General features: G+C 30.0%; 2 protein-coding genes across 2 annotated transcripts in view; one reads left to right on the forward strand and one right to left on the reverse strand.

Moving 5' to 3' along the window:
- The window catches only part of mtTFB2 (mitochondrial transcription factor B2), a 55,566-nt gene extending 55,077 nt beyond the window's left edge, over positions 1 to 489 (forward strand). Inside the window, exon 8 of the mRNA XM_075366451.1 lies at positions 90 to 489. The gene's annotated coding sequence lies outside the window, so the exon portion shown is untranslated. The remainder of the gene's footprint in view (positions 1 to 89) is intronic.
- SMC3 (structural maintenance of chromosomes 3) overlaps positions 1 to 18,901 on the reverse strand; it is a 92,118-nt gene that overhangs the window by 11,547 nt on the left and 61,670 nt on the right. The window contains exons 17-22 of the mRNA XM_075366449.1: positions 17,207 to 17,418; positions 14,270 to 14,432; positions 12,167 to 12,352; positions 10,163 to 10,306; positions 3,729 to 3,944; positions 2,551 to 2,687 (exon numbers count right to left, since the gene is read on the reverse strand). Coding sequence (XP_075222564.1) covers positions 2,551 to 2,687; positions 3,729 to 3,944; positions 10,163 to 10,306; positions 12,167 to 12,352; positions 14,270 to 14,432; positions 17,207 to 17,418 — 1,058 coding nt within the window. The remainder of the gene's footprint in view (positions 1 to 2,550; positions 2,688 to 3,728; positions 3,945 to 10,162; positions 10,307 to 12,166; positions 12,353 to 14,269; positions 14,433 to 17,206; positions 17,419 to 18,901) is intronic.

The raw sequence follows: 18,901 nt of genomic DNA on the forward strand, positions 1-18,901 counted from the left end.
CTAGGAATTTGCTGTCCTGCAACAAGCAATACTGTAATGACCATATTCACTTTTTTAACAAAGCATCTAAACATAATTTGTTGTTACAGATTTCAATGAATAATGGTTAAAGGTAAGGTGTGTTAACTAGATTTAAGACTGAATTAAGAGACAACTGAACCACTCATTCAAATTAATCAGAAGTGGCTACACAGGAGTTGCAAAACATTAGCAACTGGGTCTCTCCAGATAGCGGAAACTATGCTCCAAAAACAAACAAAATGAAAAAAAAAAAATCCTAAGCAACTCTGTAAAACTATCTCAGAACCAAATGTTAAAAAGTTTGCCTCAACTACATTATTAAAAGTTTACCTGAAAACATTAATGACTGTATAAGAAATTAATAGAGAATACAACGGCTACTGTACATGTCATAATCTTAAGTAAAATAAGTATTGAAATTTATGCATAATCTGCATTTTTCTGTAAACATTTTAGCAAATTGTTACTTTTCCATCCTGTACATGTTGTAATCCACAATAAAAAAAAACATACCCACATGTACTTATTTTATATTTTATAGATAACCCAGACCAAAGGCATTGATCTAGAAAAGTTAGTAGGCATTAATCAAGCAAGTTCAACTGAGAGTCAATGAAGTGGCACACAAACTACTTTAGGCCACTTCATTCACTACTATAAATTATTTCCCCATTAAAAAAAATCTGATGTACATCACATGACTTCCTTGTACACATATTAAATTACATACACATATTTTTAAAAGTACAAAAATGAATGTTATTTACTAATAACTTCTGATTTTTTTTATTGTTATTACTGAATTATTTACTGTAAGAATTTTTTAAATTTTAAAAAAGGAGATGTCAGATTCAAACCGATGTGCCTTCCCTTGCAAAATCCATATATTTCATTAATTAACATTTTATTTGGCTATAACTCTGGAACCAATGAAAATAACCACTTATGATATACCATTAAAAAGCTCTCAATGAGGGCTTATTACTGCAGTTAAGAAAAAGTCCAAAATCCAAATTTTTGGGAATTTTGGGCTTTTTTGGACTCTTCTGGTTCAGTTGATTGCAATCAAAAGGGAAGGAGCACAACCAGATGTTACAACAGTCCTAAATCAAAAATTTCAACATCCTACGGCTAGTCTTTTTTGAGTTATGCGAGATACATGCATATATATGTACGTGCAGATGTTACACCGATCTATCAAAATGGATTCAGGGATGGTCAAAAATGGATATTTTCGTTGAAACTAGAAAACCGAAATTTTTTGCAATCACAATACTTCATACTTTTTTTTGTTTTCTGTCATTTGACTGGTTTGATGCAGCTCTCTAAGATTCCCTATCTAGTGCTAGTCGTTTCATTTCGGTATACCCCCTAACAATTTGTTTTACATATTCCAAATGTTGCCTGCCTGCACAATTATTAAGGTACAATTATTATCTACCTGTACCTCCAATATTAAAGCGACTATTCCAAGATACCTTAACATGTGACCTATAAAAGTCAGTCTCTTCTTTTAACTATATTTTTCCAAATGTTTCTTTCTTCATTAATTTGCCACAACACTTCTTCATTTCTCACTTTATCCACCCATCTGATTTTTAACATTCTCCTACAGCACCACATTTCAAAAGCTTCTAATCTTTTCTTCTCTACTTTCAAAAATGTTTTCCTGATGTTTAAATAATTTTTGATGTAAACAAATTATATTTCTGACTGAAGGTTTGTTTCGCCTATGCTATTCGGCATTTTATATCACTCCTGCTTCATCCATCTTTAGTAATTCTACTTCCCAAATAACAAAGTTCTTCTACCTCCATAATCTTTTCTCTTCCTATTTTTACATTTAGTGGTCCATCTTCTTGCTCTTGTTTATTTTCATGCGGTAGTTCTTGTGTAGGACTTCATCCATACCATTCATTGTTTCTTCTAAATCTTTTTTACTCTCAGCTGAAATTACTATATCATCAGCAAATCATAGCATCTTTATCTTTTCACCTTGTACTGTTATTTCTATTTCTTGTACTGTTCTGTTTATTCCGCCTAAGTTCAGTACTGCTGATTTAAGAATTTCCATTCTCCCATTCTTATTCTATATTTTCTACCTATCTTTTTTACTCAAACCTCTTGTGAAATGTCCTCCTCTTCCTCAAGCTTTTCTTCAGATTTTTAAACCCCAATCTACATTTCATTATCACTAAATTATGGGGTTGCTATCAATGTCTGCTCCAGGGTAAGCTTTGCAGTCGACAAGTTGATTTCTAAATCTTTGCTTAACGATAATACAATCTATCTTGTAGTAACACCTGGCTTTTTCCTTGTGTATATTCTTCTATTAGGATTTTTAAACTGAATGTTGGCAATTACTAAATTATACTTAAGTCGGTCCCCTCTTTCATTCCTTTTGCCCAGCCCATATTCACCCAGTACAAGGAAGTAAAGTGCCAAAACCAGTAAAAAATAAAAAAGGCACGATAAGATTATGTAATAATGCATCAAACAACATAATTAAACTGTACATCAAGTACTCACCCGATATCAAGCTCTTCTTTTCGTTTCATTAGTTTTTCTTTTTGGTCTGAAAAACTCATGAACTGATCTAAAGCTTTTTTATTAACATGACTGTACTTTTTCAGATGACCATTTGCCTTTTCCAGTTCTTTAAATAACTAAAACAAATAAAAATCTCATTTATAAAACATTATAACTTTGTTAAAAAGACCAAGATAAAATGGAAGTTTTCATTGTTATTTCAAAGATACTTTCAAAAAGAAAAAACAAATACAAAATTTCAGGAATTATTACAAAAATTGATTTTTATCTAAGATACACATTACTGAAAAAACTAAAAAAATTATTATCATGAGGGTACACCACCTCTCCATGTGAAAATTTTTACGATAAAATAAAGCCTAGTACTTAATTTCAAATAAGTTAAGTTTTTATGAAAGACAAGATGATTCTATCTGACTCTTTTTAAACCCAAGTTTGAGTAAATCCTGAACTAACAGACATTTTTCTTGATAATTTTAAATCACATTTATTTACAAGAAAAATGACAAAACATTTTTAGCTGTTTTTCACAACTGTTGTTTCAGAGTTTAATATTACAACTACTTTCTACCAGTTATTAACTAAACCTATTTACAGAGAAATCAATACCAAATAGAATCCAAAGATAAAATCTTACAATAAAATTTCTGAAAATTGTACTAACAAAATGGAGAGAAAATTTTCATTACGTAATTAAAAATGGAATTGATTCTAAGATAGTCGGTATGTAAAAATGTTAATTTCTAAGAACTCTGGCCAAAAAATCACTTTTTGTAAATGTTTGGTCCTATCTTCTTAAATAAATAATAATTTTAGAGAAGTAAGGTATAAGTGCACTTACACTGAATGGAAAATTCTGTATAAAAACGTACTTGATAGCATGTTGAGAGCTCTAATTTACTTAACTCATTTTCCATAGAAACATTAAATACCCCTACACAAGATGTAATCAGTATAGATTGTGCAATTTTATACATCTTGTGTGGGGGTATTTGATGTTTCTATGGAAAATGAGTTAAGTAAATTTTGAACGATACAAAGTAGCTTTTTTTAATTGAACAACTATATCTTAAATGAAAAACAATATTTCTAAAACTAATAAAGCATATATTTTTTTATTATTAAAATTAGCTCAGTAAACAATTCTTATTACTCACATTCTTTGACGTATAAGCCATGTACTTGTTAACCATTTCAGGAGATGGCATTGAACCTAGTTCTTGTATTTTTCTTGTACATTCATCTATCTTTCCTCGTAACATTGCTTGTTTTGAAGATACTTTGGATAAATCTTTTGAATCGGCATCCAGTTTTTCTTGAGCTTCTTTTTCTTTAGTTCTCCATCTTTCAACATCCTCCTGTTCAGCTTTTTGCTATAAAGAAACAAAATAAATCAATAATAAATACATTTTTTAATTCAGAAGAAAAAGATTAGTGTACTTAAGTCAGGATTATTTATGAAAAATAAAATCATAGAAAAAGAAAAACATAATAAAATGAAATTAAGGATATACACAAATACCTTTCAATCAAATACAATTATGAAGTCATAAGCAATGACGCATACAACCATTATTAATAAAATTCAGTCCAAATAGAGATTTACCTAATATTAATAATAATGTGAACATTTTCCAAGATTGTAAAACATTTACAAGAAAATTGACATATATCTTTTTTAAACATAAAAACAAATCAGCTAAATCTTTTATAAATACTTTTATATAAGTTTCAAAAAATATGTGATGTTCCTTCTTATACATGATACCTTATTATATGCATGACCAAAGTAATCTGACACAATATTACTTTCTAATGCTTTGTTTTTATCCAGTTACTGTCACCTATATCTTTAAAATAGAATTATCATCTGAGAAAATAATAATTATCCTAATATTAAAATAGGTTGAGCCGAGTTACCATCTATATCAAATTTGAATAAAATTAATAAATAAAAATTGACTGGAAAACATTACAATACAGATAAGCTATTTTCAATTCATCTAAAACAAAATGTCTCACCTATATACCTAGCTAAAATTTTCAAACTATACCACATCCGTTTAAATAGCTTATAATCTCATCTGATTTTGACCATACCAAACCAAACTGCTTTCACTTCTGTCAAAATCAAACACCTACCTAAATAATACTTGTATTCTACCTCCTGAATTGTACAAGGAGCAAATTACATTGTCTCTTCTTTGTAAAAGACAATTCAACAAAATCTGCTCAGTTCTAGCCTGGAACATTAAATTCGTATACCAGTCCTTGTAAATTATTAGTTATAAATGATTTTTACATAATCAGCTTCCTATTTAAATCAGAATACAAAGCATGGATTACAACAACCTGTTATTATTTCGCCATCCGATGAGCATTAGTGTCATCTCCTATTTTTCCATAAACTTGAACTATATCTCTGGATTTCTAAACACCTATAAGGGGTACAAAAAAAATACAGGAATTATTTGAATTATTTTCTGTATGGAAGTGGGTTGGTAGTGCTGCCCTCGGTTACTGGACATTTACTTGACACTTTTCCTGCTAATTTGGCCAGGTAATATTCATGAGAAACCATTGTAGCAAACAAAGTGATTGTTTCCTTAAGCTCCTCCCAATACACTCAGCGATTTTGTGATGGCAAACTCGGAAGCAATGCACCAACATCAAATTAAGTTTCATGTTAAAGAAAATAGCAGCAGAAACACTTTCAATGCTTTGTGAAGTTAAGGAAAGGAACCTCTAAGCCAGGCAAGAATTTAGGAATGGTCGGCCTGGTTCAAAGTAGCCAAAATCACTTGAAGATGAACTCTGTTCTGGTCGTTCCTCAATGTCCAGAACAGAAAAACAATGTTCAAATAGTGCACAATGCCATCATATTTGATTATCACAGAAAAATCTACAACTGGAGGAGGTAACTGGAATTTCCTGTAGTTCATGCCTAAGAATCTTAACTGAAGATTTGAACAAGAGATGCATCCACACCAAAGTTTGTTCCAGGACCATTTTTCCAATGACTTGAGAGGGGAAACCATCTGAGAGTATGCCAGGAACTAAAAGAACACTCACAAACTAATCCAAATTTTTTGTCAAGTCATAGCAGGGGATGAATCTTGATGTCACACTAAATCACTGAAACAAAACAGCAGTCCGGCCAGTGGAAGATAGCTTCATTGCCCAGACCAAAAATAGCATGGCAAGTGTAATCTGTGATGGTTTGTTTTTTCAACATCAGAGTCATTCACACTGAATCTGTTCCTCAGGGTACCAAAGTGAACTACAATACTATCTGCAAATGCTGAAGCAACTGCATGAAGCAGTGAAAAAAAATTGACCAGAATTGTGGTGACTGGCTGCTTTATCATGACAATGTGCCTGCAGTACAGTGTTGCAAATTAACTAGTTTTTGATGAAAATGACACAATGGTTTCTCACCCAACCTAGCCACCTGCAACTTCTTTTATTTCCCAGAATGAAGAAAAATATAAAGGAAAAGCATTTTCAAAATATAGAAAAGGTTAAGAAAAAGATCGCTGGAAGCACTCAACAACATTACTTCAGAAGAATAAAAAAATTTTTCGAACAACAGGAAAAACTGTTGGGACAAGTGCATATCTAACATAACAGTATTTTGAAGGGGATTGATGTCATCAAGATGTTACCTTAAATTAAAAAAAAAATTTAAATAAATAATTCTCTTTTTTTGGGTATGCCCTCATATTATCCAAGTACAACCTTACTTTTGTGCTACCTCCATCCAATTCTTGAAGTAAATCTTCAACAATATACTAGCTAATTTAAAGGAAAGTTAGCATTCCAGCAATTGGAAAACCATTATAAAATATAATTAAAATGTAATTGTAATATATAAAACTATATTAAATATACTGGGCAATTCAAAAAGGACTTCACAACTTTAAAAACAGATTAGTTGAAGTCATTTCATAGAAAATCACAAAAAGTTTGTCAAAGAAAACAAGATCAGCAGGCAAAGGTAGTAAATAAACCTGATCTTTAATGAAAGCCCGCAAGAAAAAATTTAGTGGGAACAAATCTATGGAGTGAGGTGACCATGCAATTAGAAACTTCATGATCAATCCACCGACCTGGGAATCTAGTATCAAGAAAATCTTGGACTTCTAGGTGGTAGTGAGGTGGTGTCCAGTCTTGCTGATAGTAATGGTATCCGTCTTAGTCATCATCTAACTGAAGAATTAGAAAATTTTAAAGTATAAATGATACTATTTACAGTTGCCTCCTGGAAGAAGAATGGGCCATACAGTCTTTGTTTGATTAGGGCAAAACAAAAAACATAGCTTAGGGCTATCATGAATGTGCTACAAATTTTCATGAGGGTTTTCACTATCCCATATTCAGCAGTTACGGATGTTCACCTTACCACTGATGTAAAATGTTGACTTATCACTAAAAATTACGTTGTCTAAAAATGCATCATCGTCTGCAATTCTATCCATCAGTTCCACACAATGCAGCTGGGCAATTTTGTCATCATCTGTAATGTGTTGAACCATGAATAATTTGTATGGCTTCAAGTAATGCAATCATTTACATAATATGCACCAAACAGTCATTTGTGGAATGCCAGTCTGACATGAAGTACGTTGAGTTGATTTCTTCAGACTACATGCAAAGCTTTCTCTGAGTTGTTCCACAGCAGCTTTAGGGATGTGTTATATGTTTAATAGAACAATCTATCTCAACAAAGGTTTGTTGCCAAGAGTAAATTGTATGCCTACTAGGAGGCTGCCTATCATACTCTATGAAAATTACAGTGAACTGCAGTTGCTGACTGGAAATCATGAAACCAAAACGCATGTTCCACACCAACAAATGTATCCTTTTTTAACAACACTGGTGACAAAATTTGGTACTAATGAGCTACGTGAGTCAAAACTTGATGTGTCCTGGTATGAAATGAGACCTCAAGCAAATTTGTAAGTTATTTAAATAAATTTTTATAACTTGTGTTGCCCTTCTTGATCATCTGGTATATAAATAATATAGTCCAGAACATTTCTCAGAAATCAAAAATTTTCTTTAAAATATTGTTGATAACCAATATTTCTTAATCACCCTACTGTATTATCACACACCTGATCTGTACCTAACAAATTCCCCTACAAACTGTCTGAAATACTGTCCATTTAGCAGAAATCAGAATCTAATTTTTTCTCAAAGCATTACCCCATAGATAATTTTTAATAAATTTTATAGTTTTAATCCTCTCCTGGAAGTATTAATTAAATGACAAAAACCATAAAAAGTTATAAAAACTCTCATTCTTCTGAACTTTTTAATACCTCCCCTTTTGAATAGCATTTTTTCAATTAACTGTTATTTAAACTGTTGAATATCATCTACTACAATATTCCTTTCAGATCATATAGGAGGGTAGGGTGAAAATTTCCAGTTTGGATAATAAAACAACATTGTTCTAGATACATTTTAATTTATTATTCAACTTAGTCACTAATCAGATCTGTACACTTAGCCCAACGTTCCACAAGAGCGCTTATGTCAGTTCAATACATTAATTTATACAACTTAAAATAACCATCTACAGCAGCAATAATAATGAAGTCCCTCCATAATAATAATAATAATAATCTCTTCCCTCCAGGCCATATTTTTAGGTTAGAAACAAGTGATCAAGTCACTGAGAGCCAGACCAGGTGAGTAAGAGATTATGAATTATTATGATAATGTTCAATTAAATGATAATTTAAAAATTTTAGACTAAGTGGAACTGATTTTCTACTTGCAATATACACTTATTGAAAGATGGGGCTCATTTGAAAGAAACTGTAGAATAAATAAGAAAAGATTAACACAGAAAAGCTGTTAGTGGACGACATTCTAATAGCATACCAATTTTCTGGGAATCCACCAGAAATTCCCTGTTTTTATTTTTTGTTTTTTTTGGGGGGGTGAAAAATGCTTTTGCGTTATCACTGCCCAGATTAAAATAATAATAAGCTTTTTGTAGGATATTAAAATATAGCAAAATATGTTTAAAACTAAGATAATAATAGGAATAGAACTGAAACAGTAAAAGAAATGCAACAATTAGGATAATACATGAAACGTGAATAACAAAATTTTGACAGGTTGAATGTTATTAAGTATGTCAATCCTTTTTAGAAGTAATAATATCCGGTCTAGTATATTCTGCTAATTTCCTAGGACATACCATATGTCTCTTGGCAATTTAAACTAGTGACATAAGACCGCATAGCATATGCACAATCAAGCGGCATTTGTTAAGACGCATAGTGTGCACTTTCTGCTGACATCAGGTTTCCATAGCTTTGGTATGTCCTAATCGCAAACAACGCAGGACCACTCCCTATCAGCAAATTTTCCTGCATGAAAAATCCCATGGTAACAGTATTTTTTATGTGTCAGATTTTATTATCCAGTAATCTTCAAAGTGTATGTTTAATGGAATTGAGAAATCTGTAGTTGCAACTCGAGTGGAGAAAGACGATTGGCTACATGCATCTTTAGCAGCAGAATCCACACATTTGTTACCCAGAATGCCCACATAGCTAGGGATCCAGTAGAAATTCACCAGTGTGTGACAATTTGATTCAGCAATTGTATTATGTATTTTGGTGATAATAGGATGTCTGGAATATAAATCACTACAGATAAGGATGTACGATATTCTGATATACTGATATTCAAGGCCATTTTGATGGCATACAGTAACATTGTGGACACTATTAATAGCCAGGTAAACCAAGAACAAAAGCTCTTTCATTTACAACATAAGTGCAACCTATGGTATCATTCTGCTTTGACCCATCTGTGTATGTATATTACTGCTTCTGGGTTTGTCTGTGTAGAAAATGATAAAATGTTTGCTGAGAGACAAGAGGAGTTATTAAATTTTTATACGGTGAGGTCATAATTAAAATTAATGGGGTCAAGTCTCCATAGAGGATATGTACAGGGATAGGTTGGGAAAACAGATGGTGGATCAAAATGTAAATAGTACATTAAGTGATGGGGACGGACACCCATTGGTGCTATTGGAAATGAGGGTTTGCAAGGACTGCTTTAAGAACCGGGTGATTTGGTTGTCCTTTAAGACAGGCAGAGAAAGATGCTAGCAACTGGTCTGTCTATCCAAAGTGAGGCTCACTGCAATCAACACGTATGCTTGGAACATGGCTTGATCTAAACGCACCAGTGGCGACAAAGAAAAAAGTGGCGTACAGCATTCAGCATCTTAAGCATAGTATGATGCGCTGAAGAATAGACAACACAACCATAATCTAACTGGGATCTGACTAAAGAATAATAGAAATCTAACATACTTGATCAGTCAGCTCCCCACTTAATGCCCTTTATGAAATTTAATAACAAAAGAGTCACAATAATAAAAATAGAACAGACTGACCTGTAAGGATACATATGACTTCCAAGTACTACACCAAGAACAGGCCATTAAAATTATAACACAGATATACACTTCACATACAAAAAAAAATGTCAAAATCCATTAAAAAAATCTATTTATAACTATATACACAACTTTTACAAGTAAAATTAACATACTTACTCTTTTAACAGCTTCCTGCACTTTCTTTTCGATTGCTTTAAAATCTTTGTTGACTTGCTCTATTCTTTTTTCAATTCCAAGAAGTTCTAGACGGCTATTATCTAATGTTCTCTTTCTCTCTTCAACTGATATTTCTTGTAGAGCCTATAATATTAATCTTGATTAATTACAATGCAATATAAAAAAACACAACTATACAAAACTTTCAAAAAATATTTTAATCAACTCCATAAGACACAACGTCACAAAGCATAAGACACAAAGTTTAAAGCTGCTATATGAGAATACAAAAACACACAATCTACCCTTACATAAGTTCCCAAATACTATATGCATTACAATGAAAAATTCTAATTTTTCAATCAACATTACATCTCCATTTTTTAAAAATATGATGTTAAAATACTTATTTCCAATAAGAAACAATAAATATTAATATGAAAAGGAAAATAAGAAAGAAAGAAAAAAATAATGAATATTCCTAAGAGAATAAAGTTTCTTGATCTAGACAAAGCATTATTAGCATGGAGGACATATTTTCATCAGCAAATGCAAGAGAACATTAAATAAATTAAATATAAATAATAATATTGGATTATTTGATTAAATCAAATAAATATGTTGTTATATATTTTCTCAGCACATAACATGCTGACAAATGTAAAAGGTGCCAGCAATGCCTTTTACAAAAGTCCAGTGATATTGTAAAGTGAATCATAACTGCTCATCCTACATTTTATAAGGGACATACTATACATTCATATTAATTTCACTGCTTTTACCAAAATCTTTTCCCATTTTGTCTACAACCAATGACATAGTGCTCTACTGTTGTGAACACTACATCATCCCTGGTTTGCAGTGATTTGATGAGTGAAATACAAACAATTTAGTATGAACGCTCAAAAACACCCAGATATGTTTCGCTTAAATTAATTCATATATTACACCAAAAACCAGAATAACAGTGTACACTGATGTAGAGCTAATGAATGTATCATCAGATTAAAAAAAAAAAACCAATATAACTGAAGCAACATATACCCAAGTCCCCTTGGGTCTTCTCACAGCCAGCGAACTGGACCCATGCTTCTGTAAGAGAAACAGAAATAGCACAAAATGTGAAGAGAATTAATAACCAAATTTAAACATATGGAGAGTTCTTCATACAAATGGAGATTTTTCACACCAGATAAAAGAATAAGTCTTGCAAATAATACTACTTCAGAATTTCATGTTTTAATCAGTAATACTAGTACAGTTAACATGTTGATCAGAGAAGGATCAAACTATCAGGATGTTGACACAGTATTAATAATGAAATATTTTAAAGATGAATGAAATGCAATGAAGAAGAACATAAAATGTATGCAGATGTCATTATTATGGAATATTACGCGGAAACACAAAAGTACTGTACATAAAAAACTGGTGCTGAAGCCCTGTTGAATTTCCTTTAGTACAAACTCATTATATAATTATGTTCTTATAAGTTTGTAAATATATTTTTATTTTGTTTTTATAATACATATGACTTTTTACCCCATATTTAGATGATGTGTATTTCTATTTTAATCCATAATATATTATTTATGCCATACTATGTAATTCTTTACAGTTTAATCAATTGTATTAAATTTCATATGCAACAAAGTTTTATGAAGTCAATGAGTTTTAAAACTTTTATCCAAGTGAATGAAAAGTAAATATGTGTGCAATTGCATTCAAGCTAGTTTACTGATACAATCAACTGACAATAGCTGAGGCTCAGGTGCTTAGATTTAATTTAAAAAATTAAAATTATAAATTATATAATACATTTTCAACACAAAATCCATAATAGCAAACAAAAGGTACTTCAGAAATTGGAAAACATCTGATCTTCTATTAAATATGTTACTTTTCACATTTACTACAAAATGGAAATAATCAACCACCTAAGGTAGACAAAATTGCATTAACTAGAAACTTCCATAAAGTAATTTCATAAATGGAAAAAATTACCTGAATAAGTTCATCTTTACGACGTATCAAATTATTGGTAAGAAGATTCTCTAATTTATTTTTAGCAGCTTCCAAATTCATCCTAGTTGCAAATGCAGCTTTATTTTCTTGAGTTAATCGACGTATGTCATCATTTAATTTATCCATTTCTAGCTGATCAACTACAGAGAGCTGTGATAAAAGATCCTGAAAAAAGTATTAAAATTAACTTTAAAACATTAAAATTATGTAATTTGACATGGATGTAGATAAAAAAAAACAAATCACAACTCAAATTTGACCAACAGTGACAAGCCACTCTTATAGATAATCAATAGTTACTTTATATCACTGCTGGAAATAAACTGAAAAAACATTTCAACTAATGACAAGTGGTAGGCCAGTCAACAAACACTTGATACAACTATTCCATGATACTCCAAGACCAAAGTTTAAATTCTGGAAAAGACAATGTAAATTTTATTTGAATTTAAATGATAGCATCGTTAATAATACTTTTGTCACTGGGGTTCATTTAATAGCAATAGATTCCTAATTAATTAGGAATTGGTCCAAGTCTGTTCAGAAGACAGTAAAATGTAATGTTCATTTAAAACAATTATCCATAAAAATAGTTTACCTTGGACAAAAATATGTTTCAATGTTTTTTTTTTAAATCATGTAACATCAATTCACAAAATAGATTTATCTAATGATAATATGACTTTTTTATCAGCTTTACTTAATTTATCATCCCCTGAATGAATCTCCTCTTCAGGAAGTCTATCACACTGCTTTGTTATTGCGATACTTCACTGATAAGAGTTCTAACATTTTTAAAGCACTTCAGATTCTTTGACTAGGCATTAGATCATTTTCCCATAAACTGTTATATTAACAAAGACCACAACAGTAATTTGTTCCTTTGATATTTTTCTGATATGGTGTTTTCCTTTAAATTTTATCTGAAAACAATTTAAAGAAAAATTCTCTATCAGCAAAGAACACGATGCACCACTATTTAATGGAGGCCATCTTTTACCTTTATTAAAATCATTTAAATCTCAGCTTCATTCTTATTTTTCAACATAAATTAAGTTTAAATTTTTAACCATCATAACATTATAATTCTGGAACCCTAAGTCTGTTGCAAATAACGTCTTATTTAACAATAACCCATTTATTAAAATTTAGATGCCCCTTTAGCTGAAACAACCACAAAACTACTTCATCAGTTTGTTCAAAAATAAGCTTTCATTGCTTTTTCTTTATTTTTTAATTTTACATGAACTAGGTGCAAATTAAAATTAATCTAAATTAATTCTTTCTTAACAAACAAATCACCTTCTTAAAATTTTCATCTAGACCATTTTTTTTAAAAAAAAAAACATTTTATTAAAAATAATTAACTTAAAATGGTATAAAAACAATAAATCACAAACAGCAAACTGATATCTCCAAAAACAGTCCAACACAGTAGGCCATAGCTCACACATTCTTACTTACACAAAACACTACTTAAATATGACTAAGAAGAATTAATAGTGTATACTGTACCTTATTTCTACCCAAAGCTACCTTTATAAACAAAAGAAAAGACTAGACATTTGTATAATTGGCTTAGTGTTGATGTCATTTCAAAACAGAATCAAGCACACAGTATTCCATTTAAAATAAACAGATACAAATTCACGGTTTATGATTTTACAATTGATTGTCAATGACAAGCATGAATGATCATACTGATATCCCTCATGTACAAAATACTTCTTCTTGAAAGCATTATTGTAATCTACTTATTTCCTTACGGTACCACCTATATCTAATTCTTTGTTCTAAATAAAATTACAATATTAATGAAAACGATATGTGACGGCCAGGAAATGTCACTGGAAAAGATCTATTACTGGAATTTTGTCTGCCATAATAGTAAAATATATTCTGCTAAATGTAAGAGAATCTGAAGGGTCCAAAAAATTTTTCCACTAAAAAGTAAGATATGTGATTGCAATTTTTTTACTGCAATATCTTTAGTTAATATTTTTGAATTAATATTAAGAGAAAATAAAATATACATATTACATAATATGCATTAGTTCATAACAACCATTTCCAGAAATCTACCTGATGAAGTTCAGATTCTAATCCAGAACGTGTAGTTTGCATAGCCTCCAGATTACTTGTACACTGAGCTAGAGACCGTTCTTTTGGTGTACGATATCTCTCGATACCAAGCAATTCCTCTTTCATCAGTCTTATATCAGCTTTAAGTTTATCAAAGTTACCTCTGAAAAGGAATAGAAAATACAAATATTAATAAAAATAATACCAACCAAATCAAGATAGTAACAATCATGAAATTAGATGAAAGAATTGCATGTTATCTTCATACTGTATCAGAACTAAAAAATATATCCAATCCTAATTACATATGTTTTCAGTACTCTTGGAAGTATTCTTTCTTCATGTGCAAAGATGTTTTTACATTAGGTGATTTTGTTTTTTAAAACAAACTGCAAAATGTTTTACAGAATTACCTGAATAGCTTAATAATTTTGAAAACTACATTTAACAATTTGTTCAGTTTTTTAACTAAAAAATTTTTTTCATTCAAGAACTGTGAATTTAAGTACCATAAGAAGAGTAATGGTGTTTTAAGTGCATGAAAAACTAAAAATACTGAGAAAAGATAATGAGCAGGATGAATAAGATTTAATAGGGTTTCTAGCCAGGTAGATAAAAAATAAATTCAATAAGTGTAAGATAATGGAAAAATCATTGGTAATTAAGGGGACAGATAACAGAGATATTTTTGAATATAATAAAAGATTATGATATAATAAACAAAAGGAAAAGTGGGAGTAATTAAGAGTATATCAGAAAATAATCCAAAGAATAGAAAATATCTATGAGATGTAAAAATTGTATAATAGCATATAACAAGAAATCAAAGTTATTTGGTATAGAAAAAGAGAAAATAAAAGACTTAATTTCAAGTGTACTGTTTAATACAGTATTCGCTAAAATATTAAATCAGTAAAAGGAGATAAGCCACCTTCAAACCTTAAGCTTGAAGGTGGTTACAGACTAAAATGTGATGGTCCATGATAAGTGAAGAGACTATAAAATGATGTAGGAAGATAATTAACAAATTTGGAAAGGCAAACTGTGAAAAAAAGTGACACAACAGAATAAAAAGAAGATTAGCATAGAGAAAAGAAAAGTTTTCATAGTCAGTCAAGAATCCTTTGATAATAAATTAATTAAAATACAACACTTCATCATCAGTCAATCATAAATGTGCATGAAACCTAACTACTAAAAATATCTATCCCTAAAGATAACATACATTAAGAATGAAAAGGATTTTTTCATAAATTAATGGCCAACATATATATTTATAAAAAACTTAAAGTAATCTCAACGTAAACCATTACCCCTAACAATTTTTACAAGATAACCCAATTGTTTACTTTGATAAGGGCAACCACTTGCGAATTCAAACAAGCCTTGTTATCATTGACAAGTCTCATTTGTCGCTCTAATGCCGATATTTACTTTGTTAAGTCAAACCCATACTTCTAACACGTATTACTATAATTTACAGTTCCAAGTGCTACTGTTTCATGTTATATAAAAATAACAAGTGATATACTTGATTTCTTTATCTTTATAATAATTTTGATATAATGAAATAAAGTTATATTTATTAAATCCTTAGAAATTATTAAAATTTTAGCTTAATTTTAGATTTAAATTTGTTAAACATTTCACAAAAGAATTTAGTTAAATTTTTTCATGAAAGCACATGTTAGTATGAGTACTTCATGTATTATCCTTCTTTATTTACTAGTGATTAGCGTAAATTTGGATTGCGATTGTTATGTCTCTATTTAAATAAACACGCGTTTTTCAAATTGTAGAACAATATTTATTAATAAGAGCATAATGAATAATTACAAAAGGTGGTTAATGAAAAGTATATTGTAAGAACTGCCCACACCATCACTCCAATCCTCGATTCGATAGTTGGCTTACATTGATATCCTGAACGTTGGGATACTACAACGATTGTTTTAAGTTATACAAAGTACATCCATCTAATAAATTTTATCATAAAAATTATCTATTATACAGCAAAAATTTTTTTCCGATCTGGAATTAATCAGCAAAAGAGATAAGCTGAAATGAAATACTCTATTTAAGAAAATTAATAAGAAAAAAATTAAATTTTACAGAGAAATTTCAGAAAAACGATTACAGAATTTTAAAATTACTTTTCTTGTCACTTATAAAGCTCTAATTTCATTTTTATTTGATAAAAAATATTTACTGGAAAATATTTTCATGAGTAAATCTAAGGCAAAGAATAAAATTTCATCATTGTATAAGATGAAGTACCAATCTGAAATGTACTTTAGCATTAAAGGGTTTTCAAACAATATTTACCTGCTTACCTATGTAAAAAGCAACTTGGATAACAACTTAAGCAAAAGGAATTAAAATAGGTATAAATAATATTGGTTAATAAAGTAACCAAAAGTATTTGAAATCGTTTAAAATGTTATCATTGTTAAAGTAATGTGATCACAAAGTTGGAGACATGAAAAAGACTAAAATTATATACGATTATAAATAATTACTTCACATAAATATTTTTCAATAGTTTAAAATGACACTACCAGCTACTTTAGGAACTTAAGGAAAAGGACGTAAGTTCTCAAATAATCTGGTGCCTAAAACAACATGGTCCAACTACTTCTATTTTTCTTTTAAAATTGAAGTAATAGGTGGTAAATAGCTTACATGACATGAGGTAAACGTAGTGTTTTAAGAGTGTAAGTCTACAGAATAAAAAGAAAACTAGATGAAATCTACACTATAAAAAAAAAAAACAGTGACTTTAAAACTACTAACATTTAAATATTACAAACAGGTCTCGCTACCAAGTATTGATGCGTGCAGCAAAATAAAATAAAATAAAAAATATAATGAACACCATAATAAATATTTTAAACAAGAGATTTACAATACAAACACAATAAACCAGTAATAGCATACTTGGCTTTGCTGTTTTTTGTTTCAGTCCGCTGCATTTCAGATACAACAGCATTTATTTCTGCTTCAGTTGTGCGTAATTGTTCCCTAAGCTGCACTAGCTCTTCTTCAGCCTCTCTAATCTGTGACATCAACTCTGTTCTTGTTTTTTGTATTTCGAGTTTAGATCTGATATTCTTAAAATAACCTCCAGTCAAAGTACCCTTTGAAGAAACCTATAAAATAAATGTCTGTGTTAGTTTTAGTTATCCAATTTTAATTATTAATATTATTTTAAATATTATTAATATTATTTTATTATTAATTATTATTAATATTTTCATATTATTCTAAATACAATATAATTTAGGAATTTTAAAAACAATAACACTGATAAACATCATTTTTATTTCCTAACATGTGATACATGATTTTAATCTGGTTTTTGATGCTGAAAATGAATATGAACTCGGAATCTTTCTATCACCCACCATTTTTGAAATATTTAAAATTTCATTAATTAAATTAATTTTTATTTAATTTAATTTAGCATTTTAAGCTCATTTTTTATTGTTTCACTTAGTTAACATAATTTGTAAGCTATAAATAAACAATACTAGACAAAGAATTAAGTCATATCATAGTCACATATTATGACATCATATCTAATACTGAAGAGTGAGCCTTCGTGGAAAGATTAATCATGTCTGTGCAGGTCAAACATGTAGGTGAAAATACAGCTGTGTTGTTTGTATTAAGCACTGGATTTAGGAATGGATTTAGAATTTAAGACTGAATTTTGTTCAGTCTTAACAGTGCAGTGTCATAACACCTTGAAATTGTGTAAATGATGTGGATGCCTTTTGTTATGTATGTGATGAGTTTACCATAAAATCAAATAGAAAAAACATTACACCTTTAATTAAAAAAGCATATCATTTGTGCTTTCAGCGTAAAGTTGGTGATCAGGATAAGACATGGGCTCCTCACATAGTATGCACTGTATATTTTTTTCTGTATATTTAACAGGATGGCTGAAAGGTACAAGGAAGGCTTTGCCATTTGGTGTACTATGGTTTGGCGTGAACCAAAGGTTCATGTAACCGATCGTTACTTTTCTTTAACAAGTATGTCTGAAATTTCTAAAAAATCTGAACATACTGTAAAATATCCTTCATTTCAATCTGCAATCAGGCCTGTACCTCACAGTGAAATTATTCCAGTTCCTGAGCCACCTGTGAATGTATGTTTCAAAAGCAGCAATGAAGAATCAGGAAGTACTGAAGAAGACAACAATGATTTTGAGTTTAAATTATCTTCCAATAAACCAAATGTTATATCACAAGGTGAATTAAATGACTTGGTTAGAGATTTAAATTGATCAAAAAATCAAGCTGAACTGTTAGGATCAAGAGTGTAAGGTTGGAATTTACTTCAAAAAATACAAAAAATTTGGGCTTTCAAAGCTGACAAAAAGAACTTTCTCAGTACTTTATTCATGAAAATAATTTGATTTATTGTACAAATACTGATGAGCTTATGTTGTAGTTAGTACAAGTTCATAAACCTGAGAACTGGCACCTTTTTAAAAGCGGTTCTACTTCATAATGGTAACAAATATCCTTCGATACCAATTGTTTATGGTATTAATTTGAAAGAGACATACAATGTGACGAATGAGACATGCAATGTGATGAAATAAGTTTGTGAAAAAATAAA

This window comes from Lycorma delicatula, chromosome 5 (assembly GCF_047948215.1).
Source record: "Lycorma delicatula isolate Av1 chromosome 5, ASM4794821v1, whole genome shotgun sequence".
NCBI lineage: Eukaryota > Metazoa > Arthropoda > Insecta > Hemiptera > Fulgoridae > Lycorma > Lycorma delicatula.